Genomic DNA, 25,152 nt, shown 5'->3' on the forward strand with positions numbered 1-25,152 from the left:
CTGATGCCCCCTTCTATATACAACAACTTTTGTTCAAAACATTTTTCCATTTTATGCTTAATTTTCGATATATTTTTAACAATATTTTTCTACAACGAGAAACCCTGTACGTCGATTTTCAATTTTCAGGAAACATTTCGTTCTTTAAATTTGACGCTGGTATCAACAATAAAAATCAATCTCTACCTTAGATCAATATATTTTTTCTTTATACGAATTTTTTTTTTCACACTTAAAAAAATTGTTTCCTCTACTCTCCGTCAAAAATTTTCTTCAATTATCACATAATCTACACGGTTAAAAAAAAAAAGAATATCAAAAACTATAAAAATGTAAAAAAAAAAGCAAATGCAATATTTTGTATTACAAATTTGAAAAAAATATTCAAGCAAAATTAAGGGTTGAATATGTTGATTTTTCCTTTGAACATATAGTCGATTATTGTCGCGAAAATCGAGATGTAAATTTATGCAAATTTTTTTACCGTATGTCATTTCTCACGTTTTTGCAGACCGCGAGATAAACAAAAAAAAAAACAAACAAAAATATCCGGTGTGCCGGGAGGCACAAAACGGCAAAGCGATTGCAGCAGGCAGAAAACGATGCAGGCTTTCACTTTCGTTATTATTTATGATTCAGCCTTCCCCCTTCCCTTTCCCCTTCTTCTTCATCTCTTTCTCTTTCTTCCAAACCTTCTGCAGCAAACTGTCTTCAGATCCGCTCGCTTATTCGCGAAAAACGGCGAGGAATAAGAATAAGAAGAAGAAGAAGAAGAGGAAGTAAAAAATTCAGAATTGAATAAGAGTCGAATAAGAGAGACAATATCAAAACTTTACTAAAATATAAAAGAAGAAAATGCGTAATTTTCTTTTGCTCGTTATTCTTTTCTTTCCGTTTTTTTTTTTTTTTTTTTAGTCCACGTTCGATTTGTTATTTAAAAGTTTAATCGGATGTAAAACAAATTTCGTGCTAAAATCTCGTTTAAAATTTAACGAGTCTAATTTTTTTTTGTCCATCCTTACAACGTCTCGCACGCTTTTAGCAAATGTCACATCGCCGAGCGGTTCGGATTTGCAAAATGACGGGTACATCTGATTTGTGTATTATAATTATATTTCGACGGGTTAGAAATTATCGCGTTTCGTTATCTTCGCGTCTGTCATCGCTGTTTACATATATATAATATTAACGCACGGAGCGGTGGTTTCTCATTCTTCGCGAACGTGATTTGAATAAATTATTTTCAGCTAATAACAGAAAAACAAATCAAGAAACATGCGAATAAATAAAAAGAAATTAAATACATATCAATAGCTGTCACTAAAGCCGATCAAATCGAATCCAATTAAAAGAGTCTTATTTAAATTATATAACGTGAGGAAGAAGCAAATTAATCAGTTGCAAACAAAAAGTAAAAAAACTGTGCATGTATATTTTTCTCAATCGAAACCGTACGGTTATAAATATAATTTTCTGCCAGATATATTATCGTGCACATTTTTCTTTTTTTTATACATATACACCTGAAACCCAGCGCCTTCTTTCAATTTTGATCGATTACAGTTGGCTTATTTTGTTCGTTAATTAAATCCGTATAAATCAACAGCTGGAATTGATTAGCTTTTTTTATTTTTCAAAAATCCAGATCCTCAGTTGATTACAAAAAAAAAATTTTTAAACCACGTTTGTCGATGAACGGATAATTGATTTACCAACGAAATCAAACCTGATCAATAAACAATGAACAATAATTACGATATTATCATTGAACAAAGGAAAGAATTGTCAGTGAATAAATACAATCTGCATTTGAATTTGCAGCGTGGGGTTTTTTTTTCTATCATCGGTATATCAGTTTCACTTTTCAGATTTCGATTTTCTCATTACTATTTGTCAAATAATTTTTCACCGAATAACAAAAAGAAGAAAAGAAAAAAGTACGATTTATTCAAAAGTCTTTCTTTCCTTTTCTCAGCTCAACATGTTCTCGGAAGAGTTTTCGAGTAAAAATATATACAGCAAAGACCGGGGGAAAAAAGGGCGAGTAAGGGAAAAATTGTACTGATTACTGAATAGCGGATATCGATTCTCAGCTCGTTTAAAACGGTTTGAAGAAAAAAAAAAATTAAAGAGATCGTAAAAATGCGTCAGCTATTGGTCAATGTACCTGCGAGAGCGAAGACAGCTCGGAGATTAGATTCCTGTAAGATCGTTATTTGCACCGTGCGAAATATCGTCTCGTGACTCACCTGAAACATAAATGCAATACGAAGCAATTAAGGAACGTGTTTAAGGAAACTGGTATCGATTATACGTTAGTGAAGTATTGCTTTGACCGGGTGTCGACAAAGGCGACACATCGCATCGTCCAGTCGAGTGAGTAAGAAACGAGATTTAAATTCTCCCATCAACGAAACCCGAGATAAAATTGCTGATGAAAAAACACCCAGGCCCGAAATTAGCCGCAGAATTTTCAACGGGATTGTTTCGATAAAAACAATCGCATAAATCATAAGCTGGTGTATAATTAACACCAAAGGATATCGCGCATATATTTGAATGACATTTTTTCTTTTTTTTTTTTTCCATATTTCGTTGTGGCAAAATATAAAATAGCGCGAAAGAAAGCTGAAGATTTAACGAGGTTTATTTGAGAGTGAATTTTCAAATCGAGGAAATGATTGAGAAATTATTTTCAGGCTTAAATTATTATCTAGCGTTGATTGAATCTTACGATTTATCGTTAAACAAATTTTCATTCATATTCGTTTTAAAATCGGTTATAAATATGGATAGAAAAACTTTTCGATCCGTTAATCGTAAACTGCAGAGGAATTTATTTATTCTCAGTTTCTCGTATCAATCCAGCATTTCGATTTTATCATTTCATCCCACCGCTGACACAGGTTTCAATAATTTTGCAATATCAAACCGAGAATCTTTCAAAGTGAATTATCCCTAATTTAAAAATCTCCCCGTGAAATCCCACCCAAAATACGAATGTATAAAATAAATCTGATAATCATTGCATGAATAAATATACGAGAAGATTCCGCCGCGCAGCTTCGTCTGACAAATGCAGGGATTGTTCATCGATCAAGGGACTGTAAAGTCACGACAATTTCGTGCGTGTAACTTGCTTGTAGGCACAGCTAGAGACAAGGATCTACGAGAATGAAATTCAACATGCTACTAACTCGTTCTGTGCATATTGTGATATTTGCACCGCGTGTAGAGAGAGAACGAGAAAGGGAAAAAAAAAAGAAAAAAAAACGCCCACGCGATTCAAGCTGCGTCATTGCGATACGAGGAAACGTACATTCAACAGCTGTACAACCTTCTGTAACGATGTTCTGTTAATTATTTACAGCCATTTAGGCACGTGATTGACCGGTTCTTTATTCCGGACACGTGGGCGTCGGTAGTCCAGTTTTTATCGGGAATAAATTTCTACAGTGATCAGAATTTCGGGCTGGCGGTTAAAGGTGAAAAAGAGAATTCAAAGAAAAAAAAAAAAAAAAAAAAAAAGCTGCGAGTGCCATTTTTGCAATCATTGAAAAAAAATAAATAAAAGAAAAATGGTACTTGAAGCCTCTGTTATTTCTAGAATCTTTTTTGAAATTTTTACCCCAATCGAAGAGTAGAATTGAAAGGAGGTACAAGTGCCATATTTTTTTTTTTTTTTTTTTGAAAACATTTTTTTCGTCCCATTTCAACTCTACTTTCTAATCATCAAAATTATCCGTGGGATAATTTCCGGAAGAATTTCCTCGGAGTTTTCTGCACTTATAATCGCGAAAAATATTCTTTCGCAGAAAATCGAAATACGAAAAGATGAGAAATTCTGATTTGAAAGTACGTTTCATTACTCACGCGACGTTTTCTAGTATTTTCGAAAATGTACGGAATGGATAATTCAGCTAGTTTCGTATTTAAAACTTTTGACACACAAACACCAATTTCTCATTCTCGAAATTTATGTGTTTTTCTTCGCAACATATCATTTCTCACTCTCGCGTTTTTCGTCGGACAAGGAATTTTGGATGATGTAATCATCGTTTATTCTGAAGAGTGTTCGGGACGTGGTAGGGAAAGATGCCCGAAGAAAATATAGGGCGAATCGATTCTCGATGCAAATCGCGCGAGAAACTTGGGGAAACGAAATTTTCCCTTCATCGTTTTCTCCGCGTATTTTTCTACCGCACATTATACTTACGTCTTATAGACTTGTTTTACACACTTTTCACGTTCCTCGAAGCCTCCTCAATAAGCTCCGAAATTCGCGGATTCAGTTCTCGTTTCACGCAAAAGAAAAATAGAAAAAAAAACAAAGTACGGCTCTCGGTCGTAGAATTTGTTGAAAATGTTAATTTTCCTTTTTTTTTAACTAAAAATTCAACTCGATTTTCAATTTCCGTCAAAATTTAGTTTCAATTGTTCCAAAGACAATAATTCTCTTCTCGAAATTTAGTAAACAACGTTTTTTGTCCAACACGTCGTTTAAAACACGCTGGAAATTTATTCTACGTCTAAATCGACGTTGTTTTTTTTTTTTTTTACAACGCCAAATCCAATCGTCAGTCTCTCCGCGTTTTTCAATGTCTCGTCTAAAAAAATAGATTAAAATTCGAAACGTCTCCGAGCGTCGTTTTATTGAGTCGTTCTTCTGTCTGACGGCTACGTGCTAAACTACTTGCGAGACACCGAGTGGTTAATTAAGCCAGTTTTTACGGTCAGCTGATCGCTTGACGGACGAATTAGGTAAAAGCGAAACAAACGCATGTCCGACAAATTACTCGGTCATGTATAAGCGATTCTTCCGGCTTACCGCACTCTGATAATTTCTGATCATAATATATTAAAAGTCAATACTTGTATACAATAATATAATTGACACAAAAATTGCGGAGCTTGTTAAATAAAAATCGGTTCTAGTCTCGATATCGAACAGAACGGAGTCTAAAAACAGAATCAAAAAACAGTCAAAAAAAAATGAACGATTCAATTCTACATGATTCATTCTTTTCATATTTTCCGCGATGAAAAATTTTTCCGAAAACTCTACAAACTTATCCAAAAATATGCGACATTTGTAGTACTAAAATATAACCTCTGATTTTTTGAATTGTATTTTTTTTTTTTTTTTTTAGTTTTTTTTTTGTTTCCTCAACACACTTTCTGGCGCAAAGTTTTGAATTGAATTTTGATGACGTGAATAATATTTCCAAAAAAACAAAAAACATCACAGACCGAGGGTGAAAATCGGCGATACCTTGAGGTTGATTTTTGCGCTTCATCGGCCGCTGTGTACGGGATACATTGACTGGGATCAAGATTTAGAGAGCATAAGTAATTCGAGATTGAATATCGCGTTCCGCGTAACGGTTTAACTGGGCTGGGCGTTGGTCCGCGTGTTTTAACCGGCTGGGAGTTCGACAATGCGAGTGCTCGATATCGGACGAGGAAGACGAAGAGCAGTTTCATCCTCGGAAAATAAATTAGCAGTTTTAAAAAACGAAAGAAAAAGAAAAAAAAACGAGGAAAAAGAAATTTGAACAAACGAATAAATACAACCTTCGATTCACTCGTCGGTTGTGTATTAGTTTGATGATAATTCGATGCGAGACAATCCCGTTTCGTTACGGTCATTAACGATGGGACATATTTGGAAGCGAAGAGAGGCAAGAGGAGAAAAAAAAAAAAGAAAAAACAATGAAACAGAGGCTCGACAAAGTTGAGTTCAATCGAAACGATATTTGTTTGATGTTTGTTCACTTTGATTTGTAAGCTCTGCAAGCTCATCGTTGGTAAAAATTTTTCGAATATTTTCAATGTACCTACACTGAGTGAAATTTTTATTTCCGGTTACCGCTCGGTCCTTGACTATTTTCATCTTTTACCAAAATCGACAAAATATAGTTCCAGGTAGATGATGAAAATTAGTTTTCTAGCCGTTGCCGGAAAGTCTAGTATCCGTTACTATTATTTCTCATTACGATCACTGTTGCTAGATTTTCTTGCAACCGTTGCGAAAATTTAACGCTCGTGCAACGATAAATTGACGTTAAAGCCTTGTTTAACTAAAAGATTAGATTGAAAATGTTTTAACTAAAGTTTAACTAAAAGATTAGAGTAAACCTCGCAAACTGATTTTGCGTTGCAATTACCAAAAAAAGGATCGACGATAGCGCAAAATTGTTAGGCTTGCCTCGTTTTTCGTAATTCCAACAATATTAAAACAGTTTTTTTGTTAACGATACCTGTCTCACTGAATTTTTCTATTTACCGTAACGAATGAAATTTTTCTCAGTGTACGAAACAAGATCTCGTAATCGAAGAATTTTTACGAATTGGCAAATTACTGTTTTTCGGTACCAAATTTCAAACATCGTCTCTTTTTCCGTATGAAACAAAAAAGACACAAAAAAAAAAAAAAAGAAAATCGCATTTCTTTACAAAATTGTAATCACTCCGTTTCGTATTCCGCTTGAAACATTCAACAGTCGTCGAATCGCCAATTTCTAAGTGTTAAATGTATGATCTAGATGATGATGGAAGGAGGAGATAGAAACACTTTATTTGGTTCATAGCTGTGCTCTGTAATTGGCGATGTGGTCGATGACGTCAATACCCTGAGCGATTTTAGCGAGAGCGTTATAATTATACCTACATTACGATACATTACGTTACATTACGTTACAATTACGCACACGCACGAATAAATATACATATATGTATATATATATATATATATATATATATATATGTTTTTGAGTGTGGCCTGACAATCGGCGGCCGCCTTCGTTTCCAACGTGACTATATAATGTATATTCGATGCTTGGCTTATAAAACCGTAATGCGCCGACTCTTTTGTACATGTAACGCGAGGTGATCAAATTTAACGAGCTATTGGTACAGCGTTCGCAAAGTCATGCCCGAGTTCCGGATCTTTGACCGTGTGATAAACCACGTTGAAAATTTTCCATTGTCGTAGGAAATTTTACAAATTCTCAACTATGGTGGAGAAAATAGGATTGTGGAATTTTTTTATGGAGTAATTGACGAAAAACCAATTCATCTGTATTCGATATTTCAAACCCTTTTTATTTATTAGACAACTTTGACGGTATTTTACTTTGCGGTGTTTTGCCATTTCTGATGGTATAGAAGAAGATTTTCAATACTCGAGAGTAATTGTTGCGAAATAATGTAGTCTGTTTTTCTTAGAAACAAATTGATTGAAAAAAAAACTTCAAAATTTAAGAAATTATTCGTTACCGATAAAGTTACCAAGCTACGCGTAAATATATTTTTCACGTAAATTGTAAGTTTTTGGGGAAACAATCTGAACATAAAAGATATCAATCTCAAATTAAGACCGGTAGCAGATTTTATGTATGTGCAAATTTTAAACAGTTCCAATAAAGTGTTTGTAAAAAAAAAAAGCTGTGTAATGAAAAGTGAATAATTCGAATAACGATTCGATTCCCGGTTTCCTTGAAATGAGAAAAAAAATCATCCCGTTGAAGTTACTAACATTATCGCAACGATTTGTGCCGATGGAAAATATTTATTTCACTATTTTGGAACCGTTTTGAAATTGAATAAACCGTAATAAAACAAGATATATTCATATTTCGAAATCTTATTTCCTTCGAAGTCGACGAAAAAATAAAAAATATAACGAATCTTCCTCAACGTTTCGTTACAATAACGTTACAAACTTCAACCTTGTGAAAAATGTCATCTGCAGTTTTTCTCTTTTCAATTTCGGACGCGTCTCATGCTTAAGATTGATCCATACGCCTCGCCCCTGAATAACGTGGATGTCTCCGCAGGGGTAGGAGGAGGGGGATTTTTTTAATAACACCCCGTGAGTTAAGATTCATGGTAAAAAACGATCGTCCTCAGCATATTCCCGCTTAACCGGGAAACTGATGCAGTTCGTTCGGTTCATTGGTTTCAACCAACGACTTTGAACCGGGACCGGGTGCTTTTTCCCCTTCCGCATCCCGCGATCTTATTCATCACCAAAATCTCCCCCATCCAGGATTTCAGAATCAATGGTTCACCCCCGGTGCCGTTATACGTTACACCGAAAAAACAGCGTCCCGATATTCGTCGTAACGTAAACATGAAACCGAACAGACTACGCGAGGAATAAAAATATTTATCGACTCGACGGGAATCTGCAATTGAAGGAAAATTTTATCTCCTTCATAGAAAAAAAAAAAAAAAAAAAAAAAACATTACAATACATAACACACCTGTGTAATTATACGGAAAGATTAATCTTCGGGATAATTTTTAAATATCCAGTAGAATAAAAGTTTATCCAAATAATTATGTTACGCCGTAAATTCATTTTACCGTTTGAAATCGAATGAAATTCGTTGTTCAGCCAACGAAAAACTTGATAATATTCACGGATAGGCAAATTTAGAAAAAAAAAAGTTGATTTTTTTTTTTATCGTCAGAAGCTGTTGAACGAATGAATTTACGACGTATTATTTTCATCCCGTCAGGGTTTAGCGATATGATGATTTAAAAATGGAATTTCTTACGTAAATTTCACATCTCGACATCTTGAAAAAAAAACTCATCTTACCCGTTATGACCGACGGAATGTTACAATGTATTTTTTTTATAAATTTTATCACGCCCGAAAGTAGCCATGAAAGATTATTTTCAACGGAAAATTTCGTATACTACTTCACGTTTGTCAAGATATACGCGTAAATTCCCCTGTTTTAAACGTTTAATCCAAGATGATTTGAATGCGAGAAGAATGTTTTCGTTTAACCCAAATTTGAACAAAAATCATAAAAAAAAAAAAACAGCTCAATCTATCAAGTCACACATTTTTCCACTCAATATTTTGGCCTCAATTTTGTTAATCCGGGGGGTTCTTTGGGTCGCCGATCACGAATTCGAAGTCAGAATTTTATAGTTTTTAAATAAAAAAATAGTGAATCCAATATGGCGGCTGTAAAATCAAAAAATTTGTGAAAATTCGATGATTCTCGCCTAAAATTGTTTCTCGAGGGTTTTTGGGATCGCTGATCACGAATCCAAAGTCAGAATTTGATCATTTCTAAATCCAAAATGGCGGATTCAATATGGTGAGTGTAAAGTCAAGAAAAAAAAAAAAAAAATTCAAAATTCGATGTTTCTCGCCGAAACCTTTCACTCAGGGGGTGTTACGGGGTTATAAAAAATAACACGGATCATTTGAAATACTTTGACACAGGAAATCCTCATTTATTTTACAGTTTTTCGTAAAAATTTCACAATTCTGCGCATCCTGGATTCTGAAGTAGGAACAAGGAGCTTTCGAGAAAGAAAGGATATCAAGTAGAACAGGAATATGGTCCGGGATCTGGATTGTGTTAACCTGAATTCTGAATCCGGCACATTTTGCATCGTTTTCTCTGAAATAACGCGACGCCGCATCGCCTCATTGCCCTAGTCCGGATGTGCAGTTCGATGCAAAAACTAGATACGTTCCGTCGTTTCGCGCTGTCAGTTCTGCATGAAAGGTTACGGAGCCCCGTTTAACCCATCCGGAGAAACCCATGGCTTGTTTGTCGCGCTGCAACGCAGTTTAGAAAACTAGAAAATTTCCACCTCGCGAATATTTCACACTCGATAAGCGGGAGAAAATTTTTGATCAAAAGTATCGAGCGGGATATTTTTCTTTTTCATATTTTCTTTCTTTTACACTCTAATTTGATGTACGGGTCGTAACGTCTTTCTCGTTCTACTCGTAGTTTTTCCAAATTACGATTTTCGAATCAATTTGACGATGCAAATTTCTAAGATTTTCATGATTTTTTTTTTTTACAGCCAACTATAAGGAGGTTATTTTTCAATTTTGTTTCGGTATTTTCAATTTTCATTATATCGATTTTTCGACTCTTTTCGAACGTTTAAAGAGCTTCGAGTTTTTTATTCAATCCATCAGTAGTAGAGTAAAAATTCTTTGTTAGTTGTACACGAAAAATTTTTTCAATCCTTATCCCAACAATCTTCAAGTTTCCAAGTGTTTTAGGATATTGCTACGAATTTCCGTTTTTTATTCCTTACATTCTTTTACTTTTACAACCCACGCCGTTTTCTAATTTTTACCAACTTGCGTGATGTAAAAAAAAAAAGTATTGGCTTCGTTCGAAAACCCATTTCGTCCAATTTCAACGAATCTTCACGTTTTCGAACCTCTAGAATCCGAACAACAGGTTTTCAAAAAAATCTTAGTCTCTCCCAGGCTCAATGAAAAAATGTAAAACTTACAGGATTTTACAACGAAACGATGGACGTAAAAAATGTCCATATCCCATTCAATTTGTACTACCGTTTCTATGACCAGAAATAAATCGATTTTTTTCAGCAGTTTGTATATTTTTGCAGTATTTTTATTTTTGTTTTCCAAATTTTTCTCTCGAAATCTCTTCGTTTGGGGTGATGAAAAGCATTGCGAAAAAAAAAAAAAACGGTATTCAGGTTTGTCATCCATATCAGTTCTTATCTGCTTGAATAAAAAAAAAAAAAAAATAATAATTTCAGCTCGTTCAGACAATCGATAGAAAAAATTCCTTAAAACAAATTTCAAGCTCCTTATTTTCTAAATTTTTCTTGCTGTTTTAGACCGACGGTTATTTCGGTGCGGCGTTTAAATTGATAAAGGTCCAAAGCATCTGGTCAAAAGCATCCGTCTCTCTTGTTATTACGCATCTGTGCACATTTCGTAGGACTGTACAGGAACGAATATATATTATATACATATATACATATATATATATATTAGTAGGTACACGAACAGCGTGGAAGGATTTGAAGGTATTAAGCCGGTGGTAACGGACTAATTGCAAACGGGTTTCCTGTTGCGAAAATAGAGGCGAGCAATAACTCTGTTTAAATTTTCTTCTCCTCATATTTACAACGCCGTTTATAATCGTTTATATCATTCATAAACAATACCGACGTGACTTGGTGATGTTTCGCCTACGATTCAATGCTCGTTATTTGAGGATAATAACAATACTGTTAACAATAAAAATATAAATTGTTTTAGGAAATTGAAATATCGTTTGGTGTTTAATATTTTCAATGTTACAAACTGAACAATATATTATGAAAATTTGAAAAAAACAAAGGGAGAAAAATAACGGTTGGTAGTTGAAAAAAAAAAAAAAGAAGAAGATACAATGAAATTTTATTGTTTTTTTTATGGTTGTTTTTTTTTTTTTTTCTTTCCTTTTTTCTTCTCTTTCACTCAGCTTACAATTAGCTTCGCGTTTGATTTAATAGAAAAAGCAAAGAATGCAAAGCGGTAATTGCAAAGCGGTAATTGCAAATGGCAAATCAAAGAGAATGAAATAAATACAGGAAAGTGGTAAACGTCAAAAGCGCCGATTTGTAATTTGTTGGCACAAGAAAAGAATCGTCGAGAATTCGACGAGCAACTATATATATATATATATATATATATATATAGGCTGTCTGTCCGTCTGTCTGCGTATAACTTAATCGGCTTAACGAATACGTTAAAACAAAATCTGGTTCCGTGATATCTTTTGATCGGCATGTGTGTTTTTGTATTATTATAATAACACATATCGGAGCTCGGTTAGCCTTTGGCGTAATTTATCGACGATATTATATCCAGGAAGAATTAGGCACTCGTAACTCGCATTGTAATAGTAATAATAACAATAACGATAACGATGATTAGCAGCGAGGAAAATTGTTTGATTTGCAAAATTGGATCGTTTTTTTTTTTTTTTGTTTTTCACAAACGAACATAGCCGTACAGTTTTTTCGATTCGATCGTAGAATTGAACGATACTTCTATTTTTGGATTTTGAAAATTACTTCTCGTGCAAATCGCTTGAAAGAACAAGTCGTTGCTTTATTTTTTAACAGTTCGGGTACAAAAAAAAAAAAAAAAAAATAAAAATAAAAAAATCGAACAGATTCTTCGATCGAGAAATTATTAACCCAAACGAAGTCAAGTTTTTAATTATTTTTTTTTTTTAAAGCCTTGCAAAATTTTCTCGACAACTCTTTTGCACCAATTTTGTAACTGTGAAAAGCTCGCGACGAATATATTTGAGGTCGCAGTTTCAAAGAAATGTCCGGTCGCATGGCCGGTGAGAGAAAAAAAAAGAAAAAAAAAGGGGGTAGTGACGTGAGAAAATCATTGGAATTAGTCGCGATTCGTGTCTGATGAAAATAAAAAAAGCTGGCATCCGCCCCGTTACGTGGAAGAAAATTTAAGCTGTTGTTCAAACGTTCGGCAGATCAGCGATTTAATATCGCGTGCGAGATTGCAGGTCTGCATCGTCCGTCAATTATACACGCAAGCACAAACATCGATTCCATACACAAACACATCCGCCATTAAGTCCTAGTTTTGAACGCACGCGCACCTGTTATTAGCGTTTGATACGCAGCCGAGTTAATTTCAGCACGCTGCATGAATCAAAGCCCGACAAAATCAAACACCGGCTTTATTGTGTACCTCGTGCGAAATTCTCGAAAGCGATTTCATTCGTTTGAATTTTCTTCTTATTTTTTATACACTGTGAGAAATTTTTATTTCCGGTTACCGCTCGGTCCTTGACTATTTTCATTTTTTACCACGATCGACAAAATATAGTTCTAGGTAGAAAATAAAAATTAGTATCCGTTAATATTCTTTCTCATTACGATCACTGCTGCTAGATTTTCTTGCAACTGTTGCGAAAATTCAACGCTCGTGCAACGATAAATTAACGTCAAAGCCTTGTTTAACTAAAAATGTAAAGTAAGCCTTACAAACTGATTTTGCATTGCAATAACCAAAAAAGGATCGACGATAGCGCAAAATGTTTACGCGTACCTCGTTTTTCCTAATTCCAACGATATTCGAACAGTTTCTTTAACGATACTTGTTTTACTGAATTTTTCCAGCTACTGTAACAAATGAAATTTTTTTCAGTTTAGCTGTGGGTGCGAATTTTCTACGTTCATCGATCGGTCGTTACTACGAATTTATGCGCAGTTTTAATTGACCTTAAGATTTTTATCCACAAAAGAAAAAGGGTTTTTGCTCTCTATGTTTCAAACAAATCAATAATGTACGTGTATAGAAATCGTAAGATCGGTAACAATGATTTTAAATACATTTCAGTATGTGATTTCTTATTACTTCAGAAGAAATCTCGACAAGTTTTTTTTTCTAATTTCTAATCGATCTACGTGAAGTGGTACAATTTTTTTTTTCACCATCCATATTTTTAATTAAAAATCGTGTAAATAAATGAAAATTATTTTAATCTCGGTTTAAAAACCAATCGAATTAAGTTCTGGTAACCAATTTAAGAAGAATCGCCAGAGATAAAAATAATTGCTAAATTTTATGGAAAAATCGACCATTAAGTTTGGATTTATTTTTTTCATTTTGTTTTTTGTACGTATGATAAACGTATGAAAATAGAAGTTTGGAGTAAACATATAGTTTGTCTTCAAAGCCGAGAGAGAAGAAGCTGCGAATAATAATATATACGAAGAAACTGAAAGTTTTCCGCAAGACCGAGACGTTCGAAATCTGCGGTAAACATTTCTCGTTCAGTCGGAAATTTTCGCACATGTAACAAAGTTGAAAAAAAGTTGAAAAGAAATAAGAAGAAGCAAAACGTTTACACACGTGTTCAGACAGTGTCAATTTTCCCGAAATCAAGCCTCACGTGACGAGCTTTCGTCAACCAGAATTCAGACTTATTTATTTTACAGTTTCCGGCAGCGTTGCGTTCAAAGAATTTGCGAATCAAGAAAGAAAACACTGAAAAAAGTCGATAACAAGCCTCATCGTACGATTCTCTTGGTCGGAACAAAAATTTTCAATTCGATATCCAGTTTTCCGGTTCCCAATTTCGCACGATTTCTATTCTCTTCATTGAGAAAAATTTCATTTGTTACAGTAACTAGGAAAAATTTGGTAAAACAGGTATCGTTAAAAAAACTGTTTCAATATTATTGGAATTACGGAAAACGAGGTACGTATAAACATTTTGCGCTATCGTCGATCCTTTTTTGGTTATTGTAATATAGTAATTTCGGAAAAGTTTCAAAGTCCGAAAAAGTTAGTCAACCAGAAAAGTAATGAACACCCTATTTGAATTTCTATATTAAGAGTGATATTTCCGAAAGAACCTTTTTCCTCAAGATCATTCTTCACCTTCTTTATCTTCCTCTTCTTATTCTTCTGCTTCTTTGTGACCATATAAAAAAAAAAAAGTTCCACGTATAACGTGTAGAAATGATTTTTTTTTTTCGACTTCCCCTCTCCTTATTATTCCCGTAACGTATTTTTTCTCTTCTCCGGTTCTTCGATTATACTCGCGACAACTTCATCATCGGATGCAGCAGCCATTGACGCGTGCAACCCATAAACGTCGTTCCGATTCTCCTCCTTTTCTGGAAGGGATCTTCTTCTTCTTCTTTGGGGCGGGGGGCACGAAATTGGCACGTCGGTGGAAACGGAGCCGCCTGTTTTTTTTTTTTTTTTTTCCCGGTATCCGGAGGTCCGTCCGGTTATCGACTTTCCGATGCATCCGGTCTCCTTCGAACCACGAGTGTGTCTGCGTCAGTTTGCGAGCCTATCAAAGGATCGCCTTGTCCCCTCCTTTTCTCACCGCGACTCCTTCCCGTAACGGAGAAAGTTACGGCGTGTCGACCGCCCTTGTAAACACGGTTCTAAATTGGCCAACATTTCAACCTCGGTGCCTATAAACGGTCCGTTCCTCGATGATACTGATAAAAAGCGCGTGATACACGCGACTCGATCGACTCCGGTGAAACAAGACAAACAACAAGTCCCCGAACCGTTTGAGAATCGAAAAATCTCGTCAATCTTATCGGCGAGAACGATCTTCATCGTTTTTCATCTTCTTCTTCTTCGGCCTCTACGCATCCTCGAGGATCACTCCAACTTTTGATTTGAACCAATTTTCGAACCACGAAATCACGAGAGAGCACGATAATAAGAAATAGCGGAAATGGATTGCAGATGGTCGTTGGCCTCGAATGTTCAAGGTAAGACGTGTTTTATTCTCTTTCACCACTTGAATGTTTTCCGGAAAGAGAAGGCAGATAAAGAAACAAGGTCTTGTCCATCATCCGTCGAGGTTTCAACTCGGAATCGTTTATTATTCATTTCGTTAATAATTTCGTGTACCTACCGAGTTGGTTCGTAACGATTATAAGGCTCGCTGTTAGACACGCGCGATTTATAACATAGCCCCGATCGATCGATCGATCAATCAGCCGGCCGATCCATCAATCGATCGATTATCCAATGATCGAAACTCATAAAACTCATGTAGGCGGGTCATCTTACACGGGATGTATGAGCTGCGGGTCTCTTGCTGTTTCTCACAAAGACAAGGTACCGAGAGAGAGAGAGAGAGAGAGAGAAAGAGAGGAAGAAGGAGATTTGGAATTAAGGTGCAACGGTGCATCGTACCACCTGTTGATTCGCGACCATTACGACGCCGTGCACCCATAGCTCACAACGTCTTGGTACAAGTACTTGTCAAACGGTTGGTTGGTACTGGAATTCATATTACACGATGGTTCTCCGAAAATATTCAGAGTGTTTTTAATCTCGTTCAAACGCAAAACAGTAACGACGAATGGAAAGGTTACGAAGAATATTGAGATATTGACCTCGCTGATACAGTGGAGTAATGAGTATTGGAATTGTAGGTCAGTGAAGTACGTCATATCATTTATTTGTTAACATTTCGACCCGAGTGAAGGTCTTCCTCGGAACGATACATATTTATTAACACTGAACGGGAACGGAAAATGAAATGAATCAAAATCAATTTAGGACAATATGGATACGACAATGAAGTTATTACGACGATGACGTTGGCATTGTTATCCACAGTTATCCGCTGTAAGGTCAAGTCAAGAAAGGTTATGAACCTCAGATATCGCATGACGTGATCATGTTCGGTAGATTCTCGTATTACAAAGGCAAGGTCTTTGGTAGTAGAACGAAATTCCTGAACTTGAACGCGTGTTTGACAGACTTCCTGGACTTGGTTCTGACTCATTCAAGGCCACCTATGGCGTCTGCCTCCCATGGTCAACGATCGGTAGCGGATTACAACAATGGCCTTTAATACGTCAGAATCAATCTGAAAGTCTGTGCGTAGAACCTCGGGCATTTTTTAATTTCACTGCGTGAAGTAGCTTCGGCTGACTCGGGCCGTCGGTCGGACAAGAGTTCAACCGACTTCAGGTTAAATCGGGATAAGAGTTCACTCGGCATCAAGTCAATTCAAGATAAGAATTCGACCGACTTCAAGTGAATTTAGAAAAAGACGTCAACCGACTTGACCTGAATTCCGAATAAGAGTTCAACCGAATCCAAGTCAACTGACTCGAGGTGAATCAACTCCGAACAAGACCCGAAATGAATTCTGAATAAGAGTGCAACTGTAAGACTTTAATTGAATCTGAATAAAAACTTTGACTGACTTCAAGTGCGTTTGGAATTTCAAACGAACGGAGGATGAGACTAAAACTGATTAAAAATTTATCAAGAATGAATTGAATCAACGTGTTGCCAAGTATACCTCATCATACGATACTTGACGAATTCGACCACTATCGACCAACCGCTGCTGCGTTGGCGAATCGATCCAACTTTGCCGCAACTCCGATTCCATTTCACCCCCGAAAAATATTCCGTAACAACACGGTAGCCAAGAAGCTTAAACAAACCTGACTGAAGTCCAACACGAGGTCCGAACCGATTGGCGACCTGGGGTAGAATGACACCACTCGCTCCATGGATACCATGGGACAATATCTGCACCATAACGCCAACGACAAGGATGACCCAGCCCCATCCTCCCTCGGGATAATAGTGCTGTTTGAGGGTGAGCAGCTGCCTGAGATCGGCGACGAGCCTCGACGATGGTCTTCCAGGTGGATGTTCGTTGCTCCCGAGTCCGCTGTCATGGATGGATAATTGCGGTAGCGATCTGCTCCTGTAGAGGATGGGGGGCCCCCCGGAGGCCTCAGGGCCCTGAAGGTATCGCCTTGCGGCGGCATCCTGCAGAGCTAGTAGATCGTGGGCCTCATCGAGGGGGGAATCGCACCGATTTCGGCATCTCGCCTGCCGATGATGATGCTGGAGGCGATCGTGTGTCTCGCCGCATCCCTCGCACCTGAACGTCGCCGTTCGCAGCGCCGATTCGGGACTGCACGGACTGCGCGCCCCCTTTTCGTGCTGGTGATGAACTTGGGCCCTAGGCGAGAACGTCGCGTCCTGACGGCAGAGGGCGTTGCGGTTAGTTTGGGCCTGACGCGTAGGTGAAACCTTGCGCACCACTTCGGGCTTGAAGACGTATTTCGTCGGGCTTTTTGGCACGCGAATAAGTTTCTGTGTACGATCCTTGTCGCGGGGTGTCCTGCCGGGTTCTGCTCGGACAGCGTCCATCATACGCTTCCCCAGTTCAGACCCGCAGACCCCCGAGGATCACGCGAAATTTCAAACTTGTCTCTTACTTGCTTCGGTAACGCTCCGACATATTTCTCTTTACCGATGTTTGTTTATTCATTTATTTTATTTATTTATTTTTTTATTTTTTTTAACACAAATCTTCTCCCACGTCACCTCGATCACGCGTAATTTGTTTATTTTCGTTTTGTTCTCTTCACTCACTGGATTACATTTTCTTACTATTTATTTTTCACGAGTTTTAGTAGTTTTTCGGTGTGTCTTTCGCGTGGTTTGTTTCTTTTTTTTTTGTTTTTTTAGGTCAGGTTCTATTCAACGCTTACACGCTGGTTTCTTTTTTCGCTTTTTCTTCTTCTGCTTCTTCTTCTTCTTCTTCTGGTTACCAATTACACGCGCACCGATCATCCCGGTCACTTGACTTCATGACTGTATCAATACAGGGTCACTGTTATTTCGTATTCGTTGCCGTCACCGGCATTATCTGTTTCACTGCGATTCGACGATGTTGTTCTCTTCTCCTTCAGCACCTATATTATCGATACATATTTTTTTTTTTTTTTATTTGTTTCTTTCAAATACATTCGACATCATTTTTGTCGCTAGTTACGAATCCGTGCATTTTTGTTTTCTTTCGTTATTGTTTCACATCGGAAATATGATTAAATATTCACACAAGTTATGAGTTTTCCATCGTTGTCATATATGTACAAGTTCTAAAAATTCGTTCGCTTTTCTCTTCTCAATGATTTTCCGTACTGGTACAATTATTTTTCGAGCATACGCTGTTGTTTCTATCACTTCGCAGTACCAGTACGAAAAGTTACTTATTCTCAGATCGATAAAAAATTTCACGGTGAAAACCCTGCAGCGACGCGGTATAATTGTTTTTTCTTTTATTGCTAATTTTGACCAGTATTTTGCGTGAAATTATCTTTTACGCAATACACGGATAACGAAAAAAATTGAGGGCGAATATAAGTAGACGTTCAAATTCATTCGCGCCTTGTCAAAATGTGTTTCCTGCAAAAATTTGACCATTTGTTCATAAAAACCAGTTTATTTAATCCATTCGCGTTTTTTTGTACACCATGGTGTAAAATTTTGATTTGCGTATCAAATAATTGTAAATTACATACGATTCTTACAAATCAATTGCCGCTATTTGTTTTCTAAATTTATTCTTATTAAAAACCGCAGACTTTGTGGAAAGGCAAAAATTCAAATTTCTAAAACATGTCCGAAAAATTTTAAAATCGTCGAAAAATTGTATTCCGTACACAAAAAACTGAGTCATTTCGTATAAAAATTTTCATTCTATACTGAACGGGTCGAGTTGAATCGATCACTCGGCTTGAGCCGCAAACGATTTTTTTTTTTTTTTTTTTCATCTTCCTCTTTCGCATTCTGTAACACGTGGAGAGCGCTCATTACACGTAGATATATCTCATTGAATGACAAACATAAATTGTAAGAAGCAAAACGAGACAAGCGCTCAGGCTGTGCGTGGGTGAGAGCAAGAGTTCCAACTCTTTTATATTCACATCTATTACACATGCGAGAGTCGACCAAAAACCGATCTCCGAGCGCATTCTCACATCCTCATGTATGCGCAAAAAGAAACGATACAGGTATGTTACATAGCTTTAACTTTTTACCGTTTCTTCGTTTCGTTTCCCTTTCCTTGTTTCTAATTTTTATTTTTTTTTTCATTTTTTGTTTTTCGTTTTTGTTTTTTTTTTTATCTTTTCACTAGACGTTTTTTCCGTTTCTTGTTCTAACTCTCCTCCATCCTTGTCCCGCGTTCTCTCCGTACCGAATAGCGTACGTGAGCATTTGCGCAGGTAGAAGAAGAAGAGGAGAAGAAGAGGAGGAAGAAAAAAAAAAAATTGGTCAAATAAAAAATAAAAAAATAAAAATACAACGACGACGACGACAAAAAAAAGAAAAGGGAAAGAATCGTTTTTGCGTACAGAGCGCAGAGCAAGAGCCAGAGAGATTGGATTGGAGGATAGGGGGGAAAAAATCGATCGTCCTCTTGTTTTTTTTTTCTCGTTTTTTGTTTTTTCGTTTTTCTTTCCGGTTTTTTTTTTTCTTCTCTCTTTTTTTGTTTCTTCTTTTTCTTTTCAACCGCGTTAATCAACGTCTTGCAGGCTACTGCAAGTACCGTCGCTGGCAATGTGGCTTTGCGAGAGTGTGAGAAGGTGTATGCTTGTATGTGTGTGTGTGTGTGTGTGTGTGTGTGTGTGTGTGTGTGTGTGTGTGTGTGTTCGTGTGTGTATATACATATATAGGTAAGGTAGGTTATACCTTCAGTGAGAAAGTTTTCTATCAACGCTATATCGTATACGATCGCTACTTCGGTGATTCACTCGATCGGCCGGCGCTTTTGCAGAGCTGATATTGTCGGAAGGGGGGGGGGGGGGGGGGGGGGGCAGCAAGGATAACCGCGAAACTATTATGTTACATACGCTATATATATATATATATATATATATATATATATATATTCGCAATCTCTGCACTTTGTCTGTCGATTTATTGCAAATTTCATTCAAACTGCCCCCGGGAATCATTATAAGCGTATATCATTATAACCTATAGTCCAACTGTTGTGTTACATTCGATGTCTTTGAAATTACAAATTTAATCCGTTCTATATTTTTGTACGTATCGTAAATACACGCGTTGTGTGTGTGGAGAAAAAAGAAGAAAGATGAAAAAAAAAAAAGGAAAGAGAGAAAGAGAGAAAGAATGAGAGATCGAGAGAGAGAGAGAGAGAAAGAGAGAGAGAGAGAGAGAGAGAGAGAAAAGAGGATACATTGAAAAATCCCCCCCCCCCCCCCCCCCCATTTATCGATGATATTGATCGATGTTCAATGTGTAAATATTTGTATTTATTTATTTATTTATTTTATTTTTTTTCTTCATCTGCACACATTAATTTTATCGCGTATCCTTCCCGCTTGATATCATCTCTCTGTCAAGTATTCTCCACAATCGCGATAAGACGTATCGAATCACGAACCGAAGCTTCAATTTTCCGCAAAGTTTTTCATTTGGAATCTGGCAAAAATCGACACAATTAATGCGTTTCCGATTAAGGACGATTTTTTTTTCTTTTTTTTTTTTGTTCCTCATTCGAATAAATTCTTCCGATTTTTTTTTGCCAACTTCACTTCGGCGATAAAATTTGGTAACAAAGAGATGGCGAAGAAGATATATATATACATGTATATATGTTTTTTTTTTCTCAAATACTTACAAAATTGACGTATTGTTTTACGGATGAAAAAGAAAACTTGATGAAGACATACTGTTTCCGATCTTGATCGCGGAAGTATTCTTCCCGCGATAAATTTTTTATAATTCCGGATCGTAGGTGTGACGGTGACGTAGGAAAAAAATGATCTAGACGAATGTTACGCAGGACTGTCCTAAATTATAATACATTGACGGGTTCAATTTTTTACGTGTGTTCGAAAACCGGAAACAAGAGCGATAAAACATACGGTGAGTTGAAATTAGAGATCCTCCGACAGATTTATACTTTGCATTTATGTTTATGTTCATATATGTATAACGTGTCTATACCTGAACAACATATGTACGTATATTAGTGTGGGTATTATAATAACCTGCGCGAAGCTCGTCGTTTTGCATCACGTAACACGTGCAGCGGATAATGAAATTTAACCGATTGATATACGAGAATCGGTACAAAAAAATTATTTAGCTAAATATAGTTTTCATTATTCATAGAATTTTTTTTAATTCTCATTCAGAGTCGTTTTCCGTTTTTTTGGTTTTTCTGGTCTTTTTTTTTTTTTTTTGTTTCACCATACGTACAAGTGTACCGATTAATTACTTGCGGAAAGAAGAGTTAAACAAGACAAAAAAATAAAAAAAAAAAAAAAAAGAGAACAAGAAAAATTAATTTACTCGTATCAATATATTTGTTTCATTTTTTTTTTCTTCTGTTCTACCATCTTTTGTTTTACACTTATTTCTGACCGTGAACGGAGAGAATTTTTGTTGCAATGAAAAAATCAACCGAAATAACTTACTTTCGCAATATTTTGCGACCAAAATGTTGCCGTGCGAATTGTCAGCGAAGTTTGAATTGCTGTGAAATTAGTCGAATTGTTCGGAATCGAAATGAAAAGATTTAATGTAATTTTCTTTATTTCTTACGCATATTTTATACTTCGAATCTATCATCTGTGTTCATAGGTTTGGAAATCGTTCACCAAATTTTTCATACCATAAAACTCGTAAAATGAATTTGCAAAAAAAAAAAAAACAAAAAAAAACAAAAAAAAAATGAATTTCGACGACGGCGATAAAAACTCTTTGCTTCGTTGTTTATTTCCTGCGGGTGTTGTGTTTTTTTTTTTTTTTACCTTCTCTTTTCTTTTCGGGACGAAGTTACAGACTTGTCACATATATTATTTCGAATGATATACACATGTCAATAAACAATTGATCGTTGTACAAATTGAATCAAATTTTGCAACGATGGAAATCTCATCATATTTTTTTTCAACACACAAGCGTCATCATAACCCTGTGTGAATATTTTCATAGAATCTAGGGACGAAAAAAAAAAAAAACGAATATAAAATGATCGATAAAAACGAAGAAACCAAAAAAAAAAAAACGATTAGTCGAACAAAAATTGCAAAAACGGACCTGAGAAGTGATTTTCCTCCACTTTTGCATCACCTCGCCGACAGTGGGTTTTAAATTTTTACGCCCGCTGTTCCGCGATCCCTTAAACTGCATTATGTACGCAAAAATATATTGCGTATACGATGTTTTTGTAAAAGAAACGAGAAAATAATAATTGCAAAATAAAAACTGTACAACGATTTTGAATATCAGTTTGAAATTTTCTACGTTTACGTTTAAGGCATTCGATTTGAGATTTATTAGGTTTATTTATATCTTCACTCGTGATAGTCGATGATGAAAATTTTGTCAACCGATCGATGGATTGATCGGTTTTTACATTATCTCGTATAAGAGAGTCCCGGTGGATTTTGTGGAAATGAGAGTGAAATTGCGGATTAACGCGGTGAACGCGAGCGCAGGATTTGAATGTTTGATTATCGCGCGCGCGGCAAATCTCGAAATCACTCGCCGGCCTTTCGTCGTACGGATAAAATACGCCCAACGACCTTTCCGCACGCGGTCTGTCGGCGGACTGCCGCTGTGATACCTTCGCCGAGAAGAGAGGCTTCGTCTGCGCCGCGGGAGAATTCGAGGAGACGAGACGGACGCCCGGCGTCGCGACGCGACCTGCGATCAACCGCCCCGCCAATTCCCCTTCCTGCACTTCGCCAAATCCCTTCCCCCCTCTTGGACCAGGTACCAGGGAAGCTCATCCCCGGATATTGAGAGATGCAAATTGGATTTCAAGCAAGTCGAATTTTTGGTAATTTTTGTTCTGCGCAATTCACGTGGAAGAAGAATTTTATTGTTTGTTTAAGGTTTATGAAATTTGTAGAATCTCAATTATCCAAGGATGACGGAATTCAATTTGGAGAAAAAGATGCCGATTGAATTTCAAACAAGTCTAATTAATTGTCGTTAAATTTGATAGTCGGCGCAATTGAAGTGGTAGAAAAATATTATTTTTTTGTTTAAAGTTGGTGAAATTCGCAAAATCTCAATTATCCAAGGATGCAGGATTCAATTTGGAGGAAAAGATGCAAATTGTATTTGAAATAAGTCAGATTTTGGTTAATTTTTGAAATCTGCGCAATTCGAATGGAAGAAAAATATTATTTTTTTGGTTTAAAGTAGGTGAAATTCGCACAATATCAATTATCCAAAGATGCGGAAATCAATTTGGAGCAAAATACAAACTTTCGTTAATAAGACACGAATATAATTTGGCACTTTTTTTTCAGCAAGCTGATTTAGCGATTTATAATTTTACCTGGAAAAGCAAAGATAATTTTTCACACATTTTCATACAAAAAAAAAGGAACCCTGTTTTGCGAAAATTTAGTTTCTAATTCTCTAATCTAGTTTCAGGATTCTATTTCCGATCTCCCGAAGCTTCGTACAATAATTCATACATGGTGTGCATCGATAGTTTCATGCAAAAAAACCAAAAAAAAAAAAAAAAAAAAACCAAAGATTTGGGATGTTGGATAAAAAGTTGATTAGAAAAAAGAGAAACTTCTCGAATCTTCTCGTGCGATGATCATAAGGTACGCTCGTCCACAGATTCAGACTGTCCGTTCCGAGATAGCCAGACACTTGTATTCTTTTATTTTTACCCTCTTCTCCTTTAAGGATCTACGGGATGTTGGTACAGTCGGGTGAAAATCCCGTCGAAATAAATAAACCGATAGACAGAGAGTGAAAATAGTGGAATTTAGAAACTCAAAACGTCAAGTTCAAAATCTAATTCGAAAATTAATTTTCGTGATCCAGATAAAATTAATATCAATTTTTCAACAATAAACACACAATTGTCATTTCAAAAATATTAGCGAAAATAAAGCGAATCATATTTCCCAGTTTTCATCTCCTTCACTCTTATCTCAATCAAACGAAAAATAAAATTCATTTTGTTGGTAAACTGACTCTCTTGAAATCGTCGCTGAAGCAAATTTTTTGTCACTGGATCTCTGCGGTTGTTAAAAAATAAATCCGATAGATAAAAATGAGCTTTTTATTCAGAAAGAAATGCGTTGCATAATTATTGATTAAATAATTCATTTATACGTGAATAAAAGTAACTATATGTAATTGCTTATCAGAATTAGACAAACGGGTAAATTTTCCGTTGATAAAATTTTGTCTTTAGAATTTGTTGATGATTCGATGAGTTTTTTTTTTTTTATTCTTCTTTCCAATTCACACACGAAAAAACAATTGTTTTGAAGATTTCTTCTCTCGTAACGAAAACTTTCGCAAATACAGATTTCGGTGACATTTTTTTAACCATTTTGTCCCATGACTTGAATTTTGCAAAACTTTTTTTACCCGACTGTACGTTCCGTTCACATCCCTAACCGGCTAATTGAACCGGATCAATGGCCATTTTTGTTGCACTTTCTCCCGTATTTTTATTTTTGTTTCTTTATTTTTCTTTCTTTTTTTTTTTCTACTCTCAAGCTTTCAGTTTTAGAACCAATTTGTTCGAGCTCCGGATTTTACGCGCGGAACAAATTGGACGCGATGTTTCGATTAGCCGGTGTCGTAATTCGAAATATCGATGAATTTGCTGCGAAATATATCGCAAAGATTCCTTCTTCTTTTTTTTTCTTTCATTCTCACACCGTAAGCGTACTGAATTACTTTCACTCGTAGAGTTAGAAGACCGTTCAAAAAATTTTTTTCACTTCGAGTGCAAGGTTACTACAAATTGACAATTTTCGTTCCTTTTTCATCATTCATTCGTGAAAATGATTGTTTTACAGTATAAAAAAAAAACAAAAAAAATTATAAGAACCGTAGAAAAAAATTTCGCTCGACGAAACGAATCTTCGTATCTTCTTTTCGTCATTTTTGAGAAAGTAAAAACATTTTCCAAGAGCTTTGTGTAAAAATTTTTCGATTCCATTCAGGACGTAATTATTGAGCAGCTGTCAAGCGGTTTGTTATTTAAAAAAATTTTT

The 25,152-nt window shown here is 36.0% G+C and overlaps 1 protein-coding gene across 1 annotated transcript in view; it reads right to left on the minus strand.

The window, feature by feature from the left end:
• The window catches only part of LOC124186639 (monocarboxylate transporter 10-like), a 108,662-nt gene extending 85,935 nt beyond the window's left edge, over positions 1 to 22,727 (minus strand). The window contains exons 1-2 of the mRNA XM_046578495.1: positions 22,208 to 22,727; positions 16,777 to 18,045 (exon numbers count right to left, since the gene is read on the minus strand). Of these exons, the coding sequence (XP_046434451.1) occupies positions 16,777 to 17,500 (724 nt within the window). The 5' untranslated portion in view covers positions 17,501 to 18,045; positions 22,208 to 22,727. The remainder of the gene's footprint in view (positions 1 to 16,776; positions 18,046 to 22,207) is intronic.
• Between the last annotated feature and the right edge of the window lie 2,425 nt (positions 22,728 to 25,152).

The sequence above is a fragment of the Neodiprion fabricii genome, chromosome 7, assembly GCF_021155785.1.
Source record: "Neodiprion fabricii isolate iyNeoFabr1 chromosome 7, iyNeoFabr1.1, whole genome shotgun sequence".
Classification (NCBI taxonomy): domain Eukaryota; kingdom Metazoa; phylum Arthropoda; class Insecta; order Hymenoptera; family Diprionidae; genus Neodiprion; species Neodiprion fabricii.